Below are 18993 nucleotides of genomic sequence, written 5' to 3' on the forward strand. Positions count from 1 at the left end.
TTAAAGTCCGCAAACGGCAAATTCATCACTTTTTCATTTATTAAGGGACATAACTCGAGACGGTGAAAGTGACGCCACTCAAATTCCAGACTTGTCTGTGTGTCTTTGGAAATAATGAGTATTGTGTTGAGGCAAAGTAAAGTTGATGGGTTTCTTGTGCCTGATTGTTTCATGTTGAGTGTTGAAGACGGTTGTTTATCTGTTTTCTGTTTATCTTTTGGCCTTTTCCTATATTTTTTTTTGCCATGACTTTGTCAGTTTATTTACAATTTATGAGTTTGAATATGCCCTTTTGTATCTTTTAAGATTCAGTTTTATTCAAAGTTCATATTCAATAAACTTTATAACCACAATCTTTGTTGAGCTTTTCAAATCGACGTTCTCTACAAAACAGAAACATATTTCGGGACGTACGAATTAAAGACAGACAAGAGTTAAAAAGGACTAAAGCCCTTTTAGTCTTAGAGGAGGAGCATACACATGTTACTGATACTATTAAACACTATTTCACAAGTGTTTACATCATTTGTTTGACTATTTGTCTCATGTACGAAATTCTGTCTATTATACAAGAAAAAACAGGTATGAAAACTAACAGAAAAGTATTTAGATTAACTTTATTTAGCTAAAGTTTATAAATTCACAATTATGAATTAACAACACACTTTCGTAGTGTTTATTTCCGTATTACTGATTAGTAAACAGGAGCTACACATTTATATCGACATCCTTGTTTACAACATTTCTTATTCCCTCGACATGATGAATCGTTTCTACAGCTTCGTCTGACATAACATCTTGACGTTGGATATCTGTCTTTGGGACATTTGTCTGGTGTCGGCTTATTTTCTACAAAGGAAAGGGCATTATTTAGTCTTGTCACGCTTACCATACTCAGACTTATATTTTAGATTTTGAACAAGAAGTAAGTGTGGTACAAGTCCGAAAATATCACACTTGTATTGATTGGTCTGTTTAGCACATGACTATAATATAAGTGATTCAGTAGTTTTGGAGAAAAATTTGACGAAATAATTGACTGTGTACTTCGCCAACCAGATATTTCAACAATTATATTTGTACTCGGTCGCTCTGAATACTTGATAATTAAATCTGTACTTGGCTCATTATATGACTTGACCATTATATCGTTGCTTTGCAGTTCAGAATACTTGACTAAAATATCTATATTTGAGAAGTACATTCTATTCATAGCAACCGCGGTAATTTTTAGATGTGGATTGAAATAATAGATATCATCCTAGATACCAGGATTATGATTTTGCCAGACGCGCGTTCCGTCTATAAAAGACTCATCCGCAGCGCGAACAACACAAGTCAAAAGGCCAAATAAAGGACATTTGAATTCCAAGATGACATATTTGATGAAAGTTTATGACGGAGTTTTTCGCCATATAAGATAACCCACACGCATGAAAAATATTTAAAAAATTACTATCTGGACAGCAAGCAAAGTATTCATCAGCTGGTCCTCCTAAACAACTGTATCCAGCTGGACACTTGTTGGAGCCGACAACCATTCCACAGGATAGTGATGGATGAGGTTCGCCGAATTTACAGGCTGTAAATAGACAAAATATCATTGAAATTGTTGTATGAGGATCGCCAAATTTAAAGGCTATAATATAAAATAGCATTGATAATGCTGTTTAGTACATATGTACGTGTAAGTATGTATTTACTAGTGGATCCGTGTACACCCCTATTGGTATTTATTGAGGTCTGGCCTAAAAAATTGTAAGTTTCTTTTAGACATCTTTTAGAAACATTGCTCTAGTTTGATTACAAATATCTTTTTAAACCACTTTGAGCTGAGAGATTTGGATAAAGAAAAGGAACAGCTTTCTGGGGTTTGTTCATTGTTGGAAGACGCACGGTAACTTATAGTTGATAATTTCTAAATCATTTGGTTTCTGCTGGAGAGTTGTTTCATTGGCAATCACATATTCTTATTTTGATATCTATGGAAACCCTGTTTAATATTTATTTGTATATCTATGGGAACTTTGGTTATCATTAAGGTACTTACGGATTTTACAGCAGACTGAGTTCTTACAGTAGGTTCCCGATGGGCACGGTTTGTTTTCAAATGGTCCAAGTTTACATTTACCTTGAGGGCTTCCTTTTTCACAGGCTATAAAAATGTAAATGTGCAATATAGGAATTTTGTTGATCTAAATTTTACAATACAATAGAAATAACGTTCACGTGTTTGTTCTTGGAAAATTGAAACAACAGCCGTAGTAATGCTTTGACTGTCATTAGAAGAAATTATCAATATTCATTTGTTAAAATTTTCTTGGACAATAATATGTTACCAATTCACTAGACCTAGTTGTTTCCAAAGATTTTTTGGATAAAAACATAGTCCAATTACAGTATCAACGTCAACACAGTGGCATTTCAAATAGTTATCAAAGGTACCAGGATTATAATTTAGTACGCCGGACGCGCGTTTCGTCTACATAAGACTCATCAGTGACGCTCATATCAAAATATTTATAAAGCCAAACAAGTACAAAGTTGAAGAGCATTGAGTATCCAAAATTCCAAAAAGTTGTGCCAAATACGGCTAAGGTAATCTATACCTGGGATAAGAAAATCCTTAGTTTTTCGAAAATTTCAGTTTTGTAAACAGGAAATTTAATAAAATGACCACATTATTAATATTCATGTCAACACCGAAGTGTTGACTACTGGGCTCGTGATACCCTCGGGGACGAAACGTCCACCAGCAGTGGCATTGACCCAGTGGTGTAAAAAGTTATCAAAGGTACCAGGATTATAATTTAGTATCCAAACGCACGTTTCGTCTACAAAAGACTAATCAGTGACGCTCATATCAAAATATTAATAAAGCCAAACAAGTACAACGTTGAAGAGCATTGAGCATCCAAAATTCCAAAAAAGTGGTGCCAAATACGGCTAAGATAATCTATACCTGGAATAAAAAATTCCTTAGTTTTTCGAAAATTTCAGTTTTGTAAACAGGAAATTTAATAAAATGACCACATTATTAATATTCATGTCAACACTGAAGTGTTGACAATTGGGCTCGATCGTGATACCCTCGGGGACCCTCTGGCATCGACCCAGTGGTGTAAATAGTTATCAAAGGTACCAGGATTGTAATTTAGTACGCCAAACGCGCGTTTCGTCTACATAAGACTCATCAGTGACGCTCAAACCAATGGTCAGTGACTTCCTCACGACACTCCACCTTCTTCCTATAAAAAACTGACCACCACGAAAAAGCAAAACAGTGCTGAATGTACCGTGAAACACTAATCAATCGATCAGTCTTTTTTTCTTCGAAGGCTATTGACTGCATTACAATAGACGATACTAACTCACAACCATATTTTAATGTCAGGCCAATAGCCCAGTGTGTGTCGATACTTTTTTTCAGTTGGGAATCCAGATATTTCCATAAGGGGGATTGGGTAGAGGGGTCTACTGACTGATAAAAGGTGGTTCGCTCAAGTCATGCTTCAGTGTTTCCATAAATAATCAACCGTGGGAGAGGGAGCAAAGCCTATTAGGCTTCCCACTTAAGAGAGTTTGCTTCTCAGTTTCAAATAATTAACTTTTCAAAACACTAGTTTATATTGATAATGATATTGATTTTAATAAAGGAATCAAAAGAGAAAGAGCAAAAAAATAATAAAGGTCAGTGTGCTAGTTTTTGACATGATAGCCATTGAAATTTTGGCGGGTAAAAATTCTCTCTTGACTTTTCATATTGACAAGTTTAAGTTCTCAAAAACTATCAAAAAATAACAAAAAAAAAATATAGACTTTTACAGATGGCCTATTATGATACACGTAAAAGATTTATAAAAAGAAAAATGGGGGTCAATGGGCAATTTTTTAAGGCATTCGAATGGATAAAACCTGAAGATTCCGAGAATCTGACAAAAATCCCCAAAACATGACAAGCGAACTTCCTTAACCAGCCTCTGTTGTCGACTTTAGCTGAAGGAACTAACTCACCAGGTAAACATTGACATGTCTGACATCCATTAACGGTATGTTTATATCCGTATGGACATTGGCGGCTGCATTTTATTTGAGGACATACTGAAACAAACAAAAATAATTGATAAACTGTACACTTTCTAGATATATATATTTATATGAAAGTTATGAATAACATTATGTTCTAATTATCAACCGGTTTCAGAGTTTTCTTGAACAATATGGTATGCTAGCTGCCAAAGTTTTTTTCAAGTACCAAAACGTTGGAGAGATTGAAAACAAACAGTACCTAGACAGAACGACAATTCAAAAGTAGTTGTCGTTTGTTTATGTAATTTATACGTGTTTCTCGTTTTTTATATAGATTAGACCGTGGGTTTCCCGTTTGAATGCTTTTACACTTAGTCTAGTAATTTTTGGGCCCTTTTTAGCTTTTCGTTCGGTGTGAGCCAAGGCTCCGTGTTGAAGGCCGTACATTGATCTATAATGGTTTACTTTTATAAATTGTTATTTGGATGGAGAGTTGTCTCATTGTCACTCACACCACATCTTCCTATATCTAAATAAGACAAAAAGATAAAATATCCCTCTTGGCGCTTTAACAATATGTTAATGCTATGTTGATGGACTAGAATAAAATAAGATACAATGTAACGGTCCCATATGTGCATATCGACAATACATGTTTTTCAGTTATGATCGAGGCAAAACTAATTTTCGCGAGCGTTTTATTTTTGCGACTGTTGCGAGGAGAAAAACAACGTAAATATAAATCATCGCGAACATGTATTATTTGGATCATTCCTTATTCAAATGCACCAAGTTAATTAGAAAATGACGAAATTGAAAAGCCGCAAAGTGTACTACATGTAAAAAGGGTAAAACGCGAAATAAAGTATCCGTGTAAATAATTTCGTTGACAGTATTTGAAAATCCAAACTACTGTTGCCTTTATAATGCATGTTTTGTTAATAGTTTTTAAAACAAGGTAGATATACAATAAGTAGATGTGGTATGATTGCCAATGAGACAAACTTCTACCAAAGATCAAATCAATTTACAACTGTAGCATGTATAGATCATAGTACGGCCTTCAACAATGAGCAAACCAGTATCGATAGTCAGTTATAAATGTCCCAAAAATGTTAAACAATTCAAACAATTAAAACTGGAAAACTAACGACCTATAAACTAAGAAAAAAATACTGACCTCTCATGAAATTTTTAACGAAAAGTCCCTTATCGAATGGCATAATCAAAAGCCCAAACCCATCACACAAATGGAATACAACTTCCATATTCCTGATTTGGCAAAACATTTTCTTACGTAGATAATGGTCGGTTTAGCTTATTCTGTACATGTAGCAAGCTAAACCTGTCGCCAGTATGGGAATATTTTAAACATACAATATTGACAACGATCTATGAACAAAACAAAAAGAACAAACTAGGTAAAACTGTATTAAATAGGAGTACAGTAGTCAATATGGTGTTATTATCTTAATCACTATAAAAACAAAACAAATATGTAACAAAGCCGCACAAAAAGACATATAGAATAAGCACATTCACAAAAACGAAAGATAAGACTTCAAAAATTTCACATAGTACAATAACACAATGATGGGATGTATAAGTACCGAGCCACGTCAAATGAATATTACAAAAATATACACACCAGAAGTAGAACAATACATTACGAACATACCATAAGGACAGCAAACTCCCGGGTCACCATGTGGAGGTGAGTTACATTGATATCCAGCCGGACATTTTTGTCCTCCTGTGCCACACTTGACCGATGACAATGGTTTAACATTACCGGCACATCCTGAAAGAAAGCAGATAAATGTGAAACAAAATAACAAACATATAAAACGTCAAGGAAAATTTTAAGCAGAAAGTCCCTTATCGAATGGTAAAATCATATGGTTTGTTTAATGTTAACATTGTCCGTCTGTAAAAAAAAACATTGTCCGTCTGTCGAATATTTCATAAAAGTATTTTATCTATTATGCTTTGATATAAAGAACATAACGTCTTTCTCAATGTAGGTTGTTGTGCTATATCAATTGCGTATTTTCAGACACGTGCGATCAACATAAATGGGGTTGAATGTGCGAGTCATGCATGTAATCAAATGAAACGCTTTTATTTCAAGTTATACTGTTGTATATGCCTGATACATGTGTGGCATATTTGCTCAAGTAGTGCTCTCTTTAAGCACATACTTAAATGTTTTATTTTTTTTTTGGTAAACTTGTGCAGGGTATGTATCAAAATTCAATGTTCATGATGTTTGCAATGCAGACTTTTATATCCGATTGCTATATTCACATCTTTTTTTTTTTTGGAATCTACTTCGAATTGTAGCCGACATTCAAAACAGCAATATTTTTATAAATACATATTTCCTGGATGACTACTTTAAGTTTGAAACATTGATCAATCAGTTAAAATAAAACAAAAAGTGGCGTCGTTGGCCTAGATGTCTAGGTAATTCCTCTTCATTGATAATTATCCTTTTGACACTAAAGACTTGAATATTTAGAATAGTATGTCAATAGTTATCAAAAGTACCAGGATTATAATTTAGTACGCCAGACGCGCGTTTCGTCTACATAAGACTCATCAGTGACGCTCATATCAAAATATTTATAAAGCTGAACAATACAGAGTTGAACAGCATTAAGGATCCTTAGAATAGTATGTAAATGTTTTCTGATCGGATTTAAATAACTTGCAATTCCTGGGAACAATGAAAATAATTACTTTAGTTAACAGTCACCACGTGTTAAATATTTCGTTCATGTTTTTCTTTGTTGCAATGTAGACAAATTTAGGTCAAATCTAAATTGTTTAGAATCAGTGATGTTGAGATCTTGAAGAGGAGTTTGACAAATTTGACAAATCTTGTTGTTCTTTCATTGATGTATATCCCACTTTCTTTAAGCACATACTTTTGTTTAGTGAATAAACACACATTTCTGTATAATACCAAGATCCTGAACACACCCTTTATGATTATTTTTTCTGTCACTATCTATTATATCCGTATATGTCCGTGAAACGAGTGTCTTAAACTACGTATATGTTGAACACATACCGAAAAAGATTAGTCTCATTTGATAATGCATGTATCATTCAAAATTCTTAACAGAAACTGTTTACCTGTTTTGCAATTACAGGTTGCACAGTTGTTTTCATCGTAAACATTACCAAAGGGACAGTGCACTAAACAAACAGGTGGACATCTAGGTTCTGTAAAGATTGCAAATGTTTTACACATACATGTAGTATTACATGCATTATAATACGCAAGATTGATTGGCAAACAGAGCTCTCGCTTCATTATTATAGTTAACTTCATTTCAAAATGAAATGTAATTTAATGATGACACGAGCTTCCACAAAAAAGTGCTAAAGATATATAAAACCCAAACTTGATAAAAATCGAATTTTCAACATCAATGGCAAAAATATTGTTCTTTTATAATTTTAAAAAATTGTAAAAACAATGATCGTACGCGCATTTTCAGAACGAAGCGCTTCTGTGCTACATATGAAATGAACTTCGATGACGCTTTTACACCCGAAAACTTTACAAAAAGAAAGCTTTCAATGTTTAAGACATATTTGTTCAGTGACTTATTGCATATGTTTAAATGTAATGAGCTGATGATTGATGGCCGCGAAATGTCAAGCAGCAAATGAAATGCAAATTCTTGACGAGAACATGTTAATGTAATATAAATATCAAATATGTTCTAGACCGACTCTTTGAGTCGGGTTTTCACTCGTTATTTTATAAGATAACAGTCCGCACAAATAGAATAGTAACCCTACCAAGACACATTCAGACTCGGAGCCGTCAGTCTTTGCATTTACTCCTTAATACACCATGCTTAGCAGAGAAGTAGTAGAAATCTATAGTTTGACCAAGTCAAGGATAGAACCCATGACCTTCCTCACTCGAGGTAAACACGCTAGAACAAAACTAACGATAGAGAAAAAGGAAGAAATAATTAAAGTAATTAACCATAGAAATCTAAAAGTAAAGAGAATCGAAAGATACCTAACGGACATCAAAGTTAAAAAGGAATGAACTGACATGGCGTGGCGTAAAAAAAAAGACGAACTTTGATTTTTTCATTACTGAGAAAACACCATTGTTAAAAATGAAAAGGATAAACAGAAAAACAATAGTACACATGACCCAACATAGAAACCTAACGAATAAACAACAAGAACCCCACCAAAAACCAGGGGTGATCCCTGGTGCTCCGGAAGGGTAAGCAGATCCTGCTCCACATGTGGAACCCGTCGTGTTGTTTATGAGATAACAAATCCCGTAAATAGTTTAATTCGGAAGGTCACATTCATGAAAGAGAAGGGTATTGTAGTTACGAAAGTTAAGGAACATATCCGAATTGCTAACTAAACTTTTAATCATAAACCAATGACGTAGACGACAATGTCAATTTATATTCATGCTGTGAGTTATGGCGTATACCTTAACCCTGTATCAAGATAAGACAAATATTTCTGATGTTTCGTACACTTTACTTACTACATCTGCATGTTTGACAGCCATTTACGTCAATCACAAAACCGTAAGGACATGGTTCACTGCATTTTACAAGTGGACATTCTACAACAAAATGTCAACATTGTATAAAGATACATATGAATATATAGAGTTATTTATTCCTAAATGTCAATTGTACTAGCATTTTGAACTACTTTAAGTAATTTCAAATTGTTTGTTGTACAGATCATTAAGTAAACGTGTTTTTGTAATGATATTTGTTTCTTTTTAAAAAGTTTTACCGTGTATAATTACTACTTCCTTTTTTTTTTATTACGGTATTCAATTTTGAAATAGTTGTCACTGTTTGCACTGAAATATGCTAATCGTAAATATTGAACGCAGTTCTGAACAATATTTTAAATGATGATTATTGAATATGACGTTTTTAACAAATCACAATATTTTGAAGTACGTTTTTGACAATATTACCCAGAATACATTAGATGCTACAATATTGAACTAGAACACAGTTTAGCATACCATAAGGACAGCATACACCACTATGACGTACATTTTTCACAAAATTACCCAGAATGCATTTTATTCCACAATGGCGAAATAGAACTCAGTTTAGCATACCGTAAGGACAGCATACTCCACTTCCGCCTGCTGAGGGTGTCTTGCATTGATATCTAGCAGGACATCTTTGTTGTCCTGAACCACAGCTGACTGATGTTAATGGATTAACATTGCCTGCGCATCCTGAAACGGAAATCAAAATGTGAAAGAGAGGCGAACGGTACTCAAGGTATCTTGCATTGAGACCGAGCGGGATATCTTTGTGAACCTGCACCACAGCTGATTGATCCTAATGGTTTAACAATATTCTTACATTCTACAATCAATAACAAAATGTGAAAGAGAGGCGAAGGCGAGAGATACTCAAGGTGTCTTTCATTGATATCGAGCGGGACATCTTTGTTGACCTGCACCACAGCTGATTGATCCTTATTGTTTAACATTATTCTTACATCCTAAAATAATAACAAAATGTGAAAAAGAAGCGACAGCGAGAGATACTCAAGGGACGTTCAAACTAATAAGTCGACTACAACATGGATTACAAATAATAATACTAATAAACAAACAACATTGCACAAAACATAGCATTAAAGACTCTGTTCTTGAAGGGTAACCACTGCCTCCTCTATATGTGGCACCTGTCGTTGTACTATGAGTTACCAATAAATGAAAACGTATATTAAAAATACATAACACAAGCTGTTACATTGGTTTTGACTTCAATTTCTGTATTTGTTAGTGTTTTTTATTCAACAAAAAGAAAAACAAAACTACTCCAACGCAAATCCAAGATGATTAAATCCAACATCAAACGTAACGAAGGGAAAGACGGGATACGAATTAGTAAAGTCATATAATCAATCTTATAACAAAAAAGATTACTGTTTAGATTAAATGACTAAATTTCCTACATTACACGTATAAACTTTCATTTGAACTGACAATCCTTTTATTTTGATGAATCATCTTAAATAAAGTGCTAATGAATTATTGTCTCCCCGAACGTTTATTCGCTGACAGTTTTTCCGTATACAGTAATCTTAACCAGAACACCTTTCGTTATATATTCCACAATTGTTTAGGGAAAGTGCGAAGGAAAGCCGTAAAGGAAGAGAAAGTTAGCAAACCCTAAAATAATACAGTATTTATTGATTCTGAATGAAAAAAATAATAATTTAACAACTGCCATGATAACGTTTTATCTACAAATAGGAACGCATGGAACGAAAAGTATTCAGATATTAATTTATGAACATAATGAAATAAAACATATATAATCTGGAAAATTTTCTGGTATATCATATCATATTTTCAATCTCTACAGCATAACACCATTACCTGTTTTACATTTACAAATAGGACAGTTGTTTTCATCCAGAACATTTCCAAAGGGACAAAATATAAGACAAACTGGTCCGCATATTGGTTCTGAAAAAAAGTGTAGAACACCATTTACATGTTTTATAACACTATTTTTAAAAACATATTCATCAAAATTTCCAGAAGATGCTTGATTTAAAACTAATGTCTAAATTTATTGTTCAAAATTGTTGTGCCTAAAACTAGTATCATACAATGCGATTGATCAATTTGCATTTTATTGATAAGAATGGTTCTTGATAAAATAAAAAGAAGAAGTTGTATGATTGACAATGTGACTTATTTTGATAATGAGACAGAAATTAACAACTATAAGTCACCATAAGTCTTTCGACAATGACCAACGCATATAAAAAAACTGTTTTGTCCTCAGTTTTAGATTGTTTTCACAGAATATTATAAAAAAAAACATCATAGATTTTTAAAAAAAAACCAACCATCTGATTATTTTGATAATTGTGCCGTGTCCTTTGAAAAGAATACTTTTGAAAGTGTATTAAAAAAAAATTAAAATATTTGATTCATAGAGTATCTCCATTAAGACAAACTGTAACGCACTTAAAATTTTATATTTCGTGTTATCAGATTTTATGGCAAAAGATAGGTCAACTCCTAAAATATCCTGATCGGAGCATGAAGAGCAGTAACAAAACTTTGCTTGATAATGCTGATGAAGAACACCATGTCGCATAAATAAAGAAATAGTAACGTATTAATGGGAAAAACAAACATTTCTAAATTACTTTCTCGTATGTTAGCTCAAAAATATAAGGATTCACAAACCTAATTACCAAAGAGAAAAGAAGTTGGACTATGTTCTTCCAAATCCTCCCTCTAACCAGGGACAGTGGTATAAAAGTACAAGTACCACTGTCCCTGGTTAGAGGGAGGGTTGGGAAGAACATAGTCCAACTTCTTTTCTCTTTGGTAATTGGGTTTGTGCATCCCTATATTTTTGAGCTAACATACGAGAAAGTAATTTAGAAATGTTTGTTTTTCCCATTTTTTTTGTACCTTTTTTACAACAAACAGCATATCTGTCAGTAGGATGGATGTTGCAGAAATAATCTTTTGGACAATCTTTGCGATTTGGACCACGTCCACAGAAATAGTTCGCTAGAGGTATTCCTATTTTACAGGATGGTACATCATCTGAAAAAAATAAAACTATATCTCAAAATCAAGATATGTTATTTTATGTTTTTTTTCGCTGACTATGCGATATGATTTTTATACAATATTGAAGACCGTAAAGTTGGTTATTTCTATATTATATTTGACATTGAGGGATTTTATCATCTAGGGATTTTGTCAGTGAGGGATTTTGTCATTTAGGGATTTTATCATTTAGGGATTTTGTCAGTGAGGGATATAGTCATTTAGGGATTTTTTTTATCGCTGACAATGTGATATGGGTTTTAAACATGGTTGAAGTCCGACGGTGACCTATAGTTAGTTATTTATGTCACATATGCTCTCTTGTAGAAAGTTAGCTCATTTACAAACAAATCAACTCTGCTTATTTTAAAGTAAATCGAAAATCCAAACTTATTTCCATTATTGTAAGTAGCTGTATGTATAAATCCTCTTAAAGTGTTATCACAAAAATACTGAACTCCGAGGAAAATTCAAAACGAAAAGTTAGTCACTAATCAAATGGCAAAATAAAATGATAAAACACATCAAACAAATGGACAACAACGGTCATGTTTCCAACTTTGTAAATGTATTTTCAAATATAAAAAAAGGTGGATTTAACCTGGCTTTATAGCGCGAAATCTCTCTAACGTTCCTATCGGTCAATTTGGTCGATAAGCCATTTTTTTTAGTTAACAACTGGTTTACAAAAGACTTGTACCGTTGACATTTTTGACATACAGATGTTACCCAATGCTCAATACCGTATTGTCACCCAGCTATAAAAGTACCCGAAAACAGTTAGTTTATAAGAACCTCGGTGAATGAAACATGTGTTTTTCAGTTATTAAAACACTGCTATACATACCATTATAAGGACAGCATACTCCTTTGCCACCGGCCGGAGGTGTAATGCATTGATAGGTTCCAGGACATCTTGTCTGACCAGGACCACAGCTGACTGATAATGGTTTAACATTACCCTTACAACCTGAAAAGGAAAACAGAAAGTAAAACATATAAGTTTCTTGCATATATAGTATTCAATATCTACCACAAGCTGGTACATTAGTTTAAGTTCTGTTTTCTGTTTTTTTAAATCTTTATTAGAAAGTATAACTAAAATACCGATCTTCAACGCAAATTTAAAAAGGCAAAGTCCATGAAAATGACACAATCAAACGGTATAAATCAACAGAACCAAGGAAAACACGAGGATGTTCACACAAGATGATTAACAGCTAAAGTTTTCAATCAACAGAACCAAGGAAAACACGAGGATGTTCACACAAGATGATTAACAGCTAAAGTTTTCAATCAACAGAACCAAGGAAAACACGAGGATGTTCACACAAGATGATTAACAGCTGAAGTTTTCAATCAACAGAACCAAGGAAAACACGAGGATGTTCACACAAGATGATTAACAGCTAAAGTTTTCAATCAACAGAACCAAGGAAAACACGAGGATATTCACACAAGATGATTAACAGCTAAAGTTTTCAATCAACAGAACCAAGGAAAACACGAGGACATTCACACAAGATGATTAACAGCTTAAGTTTTCAATCAACAGTACCAAGAAAAACACGAGGATATTCACACAAGATGATTAACAGCTAAAGTTTTCAATCAACAGAACCAAGGAAAACACGAGGATATTCACACAAGATTATATATTGTATATGACTAGACTTAAATATGAGTGGTTAAGATAGGTTTCCGGCTTATACTATATTCAGAGGTTAAGACCTTTTTAACTATACTTGTAATTAGTAATCATGTTTTATTGACCGGTTAACATATTTCCCAATTACATTTATATATCTGAAAGTAAAATCGATAAGACAATATTGATAATACTGAAATGTACCCAGCAATAATTCGATGCATTTAAAAAACGTATAATAATGTAAAATTTAATTACATTTGGTATATCACATTTAATAACCGAACGTCATTACCTGTTTTGCATGCACAAGTTGGACAGTTGTTTGCATCCATTACATTACCAAAGGGACAGAATATAGCACAAACAGGTGGACATCTAGGTTCTGAAAAAAAAACGTCAAATCATTAACATTTATTACATTATTTTGATAAGCCTTTTCTTATATGTTTGTGATTTTTTAGAAGAAAATAAAAACGAATATTAAAACGTTATGACATAGAAAAGTACCATCACATTGTTGACGTCTTTTCTATTATATTCATGTGTTATGGTAAAGAAAATTAATCACCGCCTTCATTTATTAGATTTGATTTTGATCAGCGTAATCTGTACGATGTTTCACGTTTGAAGTTAGATTCAATACAAACTGGACATAGCTATATAATATAGTTAATTGCTGCCTTAGTTTGCTATTAATAAGTATTGAAATGTGCATTGTTATTAAATGTAATATCAGTTTTTAGTTCAAATATAATCTTAAATCAATCCTAATTCTATCTTATTCATTCAAATGCGACGTCATTTTTCATTTTTTGATGATCTGTTTAACAGATTCAATTGTGATGTCATTTTTTTGTCATTTTTTTACAATTTCTAATATGACGTCACTTGGCGTTGAGGTTTTGACTTATTCGGATGTGTTTATTTTTTTTTGTGTGTTGCATTTTGTTCGGTTATAATGTATTTCGGTTGTTTCCTGTAAAAGAGGGAGGTTTGGCATGCCACACAACCAGGTTCAACCCACCATTTTTTCCTTTAAAAATGTCCTGTACCAAGTCAGGAATATGGCCATTGTTATATTATAGTTCGTTTCTGTGTGTGTTACATTTTAACGTTGTGTTCCGTTGTGTTGTTTGTTTTCTCTATTTTTAGTGTGAATTCACATTACTATAAGACGTGTCACGGTACTTATCTATCCCAAATTCATGTATCTTGTTTTGATGTTATAGTTGTTATTCTCATAGGATTATGTCTAGTTTCTGTGTGTGTCACATTTTAATGTCGTGTCATTGTTCTCTTATATTTAATACGTTTCCCTCAGTTTAAGTTTGTTACCCCGATTTTGTTTTTTGTACATGGATTTTTGAGTTTTGAACAGCGGTATACTACTGTTGCCTTTATTGGATCCTTTTGAACGATAGTTTGAATAAGAAGGAACATAAGTGTAAATCGAATCATGTACGTCTGATGGCATGAAACATTTTAATCATCTTACCAGTAAATATAAAGAACAGATATGGTTTTTTTTACATGTAATATCAACAAAATCCTTAATTGTTTATGTATGTTTTACTTACTACATGTACATGTCTGACAGCCATTAGCATCAATTACATAACCGTATGGACAGGATTTGCACTTATAAACAGGGCATTCTGAAAGATAAATGCATATTTTTAGAAATATCTTAAAGTATTTTAGAATGTAATAAACATTATGAGTTTGGCCTTGCACAAATCATGATGACAGATAAGTTTTATTTTGCTTTATTTTATTTTGTTTTGTTTTTTTTTTTTTGTTTCTGAATGTTCTTTGCTAATAAATGGAGTCGAGATTTACATTATCTATCACGGATATGGGTCAGTCATCAGCATTTTTCTTAAATTTTCTGTTTATAGAATTTGAGAGTAATATGAAGAATATAATGTTTCAACTCCCTCAGGCAAAGTTGACCTTCGATTGATTTGGCTATTTTCTATGGTCCTTTTCATCTTCAACTGTTTCGATTTCTATACTTCCTAGGCTTTCAAATATTGGTCTCTGAGTGTTTTTTTTTAAGTGAATCCAGAAAGCGCATCGGACACATTTCACTTTTAACATTTCGGTTAAAATTAAGCACAACCAGTAGACAAAACAAACTTGGGGATAACATACCATATGGACAACAAACTCCTATACCATTTTCAGCTATTTTACACTGGTGTTTCGAGGGGCAATACGGCTTGGCTCTACTACACCTGGCTGACGGTAAAGGATTTGCGTTATTCCTACATCCTGGAAAATTATATCAAACATATTAAAAAAAAAAATTGCAGTCCATTTTTCTTCGATTTAAATATGTTGAAAAAAAGAGTACTAAAACTATCCGAAAATTTAAATCGTGCAAAACAGGAACTGTATTACAGTGTACTAAGACAATGGCGTAATAATAACATCACACATCAGGAGATACTGTTGAGAAAGTAAAACTAGAGGCTCTTAAGAGCCTGTGTCGCTCACCTTGGTCTATGTGCATATTAAACAAAGGACACAGATGGATTATGACAAAATTATGTTTTGGTGATGGTGATGTGTTTGTAGATCTTAATTTATTTGAATATTCTTGCTACTTACAATTTTCTCTATCCATAATAAACTTGGTCCTTTAGTTAGAGGAAAATATTTTGTAAACATTTACAAATGTTTACCAAATTAATAAAAATTGTTAAAAAATGACTATAAAGGGCAATAACTCCTTAAGGGATCAAACGACTATTTTGTTGACTTATTTGTAGATCTTACTTTTCTGAACATTATTGCTGTTTACAGTTTATTTCTATCTATAATAATATTTAAGATAATAACCAAAAAATGGCAAAATTTCCTTAACATTACCAATTCAGGGGCAGCAACCGAACAACTGATTGTCTGATTCATCCGAAAATTTCAGAACAGCTAAATCTAGACCTTATAAACAATGGTACCCCCATGTCAGATTAGCTCTAAATGCTTTGGTTTCAGGGATACAAGCCAAAATCTATATTTTTCCCCTATGTTCTATTTTTAGCCATGGCGGCCATCTTGGCTGGTTGGCCGGGTCATTGGACATTTTTTTAAACTAGATACCCCAATGATGATTGTGGCCAAGTTTTGTTAAATTTAGCCCAGTAGTTACAGTGGAGAAGATTTTTGTAAAAGTTTACAGGCGACGGGCGACGGACGCCAAGTTATGAAAAAAACTCACTTGGCCCTATGGGCCAGGTGCGCAAAAAAGGGAATCAAAATCATTAAAGAGCAAAAACTATAAGCATTAGTTAGAAAAGAAAACATTCGTTGCTTTACAGTCTACAAATCGGTGAAGCTCTTTCACTGGCATTGTACATTGCTTCGTTAACCTCTGGTAAATTAACCTTATTTATTTTGTTAATAACTATGAACATGATGAATCAATACAAAAATAACGTTTCATACTATTTTCCTTTATTTGTGTTTACCTGTTTTACATTTACAAATTGGACAGCCATTCACTACCACATTACCAAATGGACAAAATATTTCACATAATGGTGGGCACTTCGGTCCTGAAATGAAAAATAGTTATAGAATAGCTCATCCAGTCGGAAAACAAGCCCTTAGAAACGACCGTTGTTGCTACATTCTTAAGACAAAAATGGGACTGATATTTAAACCCGCCATTCTGAAAATGCGTTAATTCGCGGAAAAAAATAATTTGACGCCAATTTGGAAATTTTTATTTTTTTCTGTTTATTACTTGCAATTAGGGTCAGAAATAGATTGCTTTTGATTTTTAAGCACTATGGTTCTTATTTAAAAGTAAATAATATGTTAAATTATTTCAACAATTATATAACGCCTTTCGTCGTCGTTTATAAATGATGCGAACTTGTCTGTTATTTTTTCTTCTTTTATTCACAAATAAACAAATATTATATATACTATATAAGGGAATAATAATACGTATATCAAATCGAACGTTCAATCACCCCATAGAACACCACTTTCGAACTAAATTCCAAAAGAAAGAAATATTTTGACACGGTAGTTTTTTGGTCTTACACATCGATGTCAACTTGCATCCTGAACACAATGTTCACACATTTAGTGTGTTTGTTTGAAAAACAATGGCGATTTCAGCTGTGAATATTTGACTGGATTAATTATTCTCTAAGTCAGTGAAATGTTTGACTTAACTAAAACAAGGTATGGAAATTTTATATACTATCTTTGCACAACCTAAACGACTTAAGATGACTAAACAAAACTCATTCATTGTTTATATTAGATATTATAAATATTTTTTGTCAGGAATGAAAAGTAATTGAAAATGTCTTGTCCTAATTTGAACTTAAAACCATCTCTTTCAGACTAGTAGCATTTTAATCACTCTTATTCAAACCATGTTCATACTGACATGAAGTGTGACTTGTGATCTAAAGCATATGTGTTGACTTAGCACTCAGAAACTGCTCTGAAATATTTTAATATAAAAATAAAAATGCATTGTTATTATTTTTTTTAAATAGAAGAAGTAAAATACAAGACCAAGTCTGTTATTTTCTTATTTTTTTTAAGCTCATAATAAGAATCAATTATTCATTGGTATAGTGGTTTTTTATATATATATTATTTGAGTCCATTCATTAGTAGAACTTGTATGGAATTAATGAAACATACTTTATTGTTATTTAGTTTGTTCATACAAGGATTGCTAACTAATTTCCTTTTATTTCAAATAATGAAGAATTAACATTCAGAATACATCCATGATCTCTTTTAAGTTTAAATGAAAAAGGAAGTACCAGGTATCAGTACTGAATTTCAGTTTTTAATCATTTTAATCCTGTCTTGATCCATTGTTCATGATTATTTTGGCTACCCCTTGCATTACTGTAGCAGACATTCACTTCTATGTTGAAATAATTTAGTCACAACATTAAAAATACTTACCAAAATATAAATATTAAATAAAGTCTTGGAATATAATATTATTAAAATTATTATCCCTATTATGGCACATAATGCCTACTTCACTGAGACTGATTTCTGAAGAGTGATAAACGTGTTTCTCTTTTTTTTTTTTGCACATGTCTTTAGTATAAAAAAATATTTAACAAAATTATTTTAATAATATCCACATGTAAATAACAGCATATGGTGCTTAATATAATTATAGGCATACTAGTTTGTTCATGAGAGTGTCAAAAAAAGGGACGTTACTCGTAAATTACCATCGGCGACGCTTCGTCAGAAATATCGACACATCGAAGTGGCACATTTGCGTATTACAGCGTATTAAGTGGCACAATTTGACAAATCACAGGGCGGCAGATCACTCCATTGCAATCTAGAATTGTCATTTTTCCCTACTAACTGTTGGTGGTTCTCTCTATGCACTCGGGCTTCCTCCATCAATAAAAACTGACCTCCACGAAATAACAAAAATGTGATGAAAGTGTAGTTTTACACAAATTCATCATTAATCAATCAAGAATACAAAGTAGTATACAGCTGTTCAATAGTCATAAATCAATTTAGTAATTCCTGGTAACAAACCAAAACTGAAGGGAAAAATCAACTATAAAAGGGGAAAAACACTAACAACAGAAACACTGCACTGCTCACAAAAACGCCAACATACAGAAACGGACTACTAGTATTTGATAACATATTTCGCTTTCGGTATATGACATTT

The 18993-nt window shown here is 32.7% G+C and overlaps 1 protein-coding gene across 3 annotated transcripts in view; it reads right to left on the reverse strand.

Annotated features, from left to right (window-relative positions):
• Positions 1-600: 600 nt before the first annotated feature.
• Positions 601-18993, reverse strand: part of LOC143051872 (uncharacterized) — a 36583-nt gene continuing 18190 nt past the window's right edge. Inside the window, exons 12-26 of one of the 3 annotated variants that reach the window (XM_076224858.1) lie at positions 16775-16861; positions 15456-15575; positions 14879-14956; positions 13594-13683; positions 12498-12620; positions 11507-11644; positions 10451-10540; positions 9170-9292; positions 8570-8650; positions 7171-7260; positions 5708-5830; positions 4015-4101; positions 2051-2155; positions 1457-1582; positions 601-849 (exon numbers count right to left, since the gene is read on the reverse strand). In XM_076224858.1, coding sequence (XP_076080973.1) covers positions 695-849; positions 1457-1582; positions 2051-2155; positions 4015-4101; positions 5708-5830; positions 7171-7260; positions 8570-8650; positions 9170-9292; positions 10451-10540; positions 11507-11644; positions 12498-12620; positions 13594-13683; positions 14879-14956; positions 15456-15575; positions 16775-16861 — 1616 coding nt within the window. In that variant the 3' untranslated portion in view covers positions 601-694. The remainder of the gene's footprint in view (positions 850-1456; positions 1583-2050; positions 2156-4014; positions 4102-5707; positions 5831-7170; positions 7261-8569; positions 8651-9169; positions 9293-10450; positions 10541-11506; positions 11645-12497; positions 12621-13593; positions 13684-14878; positions 14957-15455; positions 15576-16774; positions 16862-18993) is intronic. The other 2 variants (XM_076224861.1, XM_076224860.1) reach the window with 2 other exon arrangements.

Source organism: Mytilus galloprovincialis, chromosome 11, assembly GCF_965363235.1.
Source record: "Mytilus galloprovincialis chromosome 11, xbMytGall1.hap1.1, whole genome shotgun sequence".
NCBI classification, from domain to species: Eukaryota; Metazoa; Mollusca; class Bivalvia; order Mytilida; family Mytilidae; genus Mytilus; species Mytilus galloprovincialis.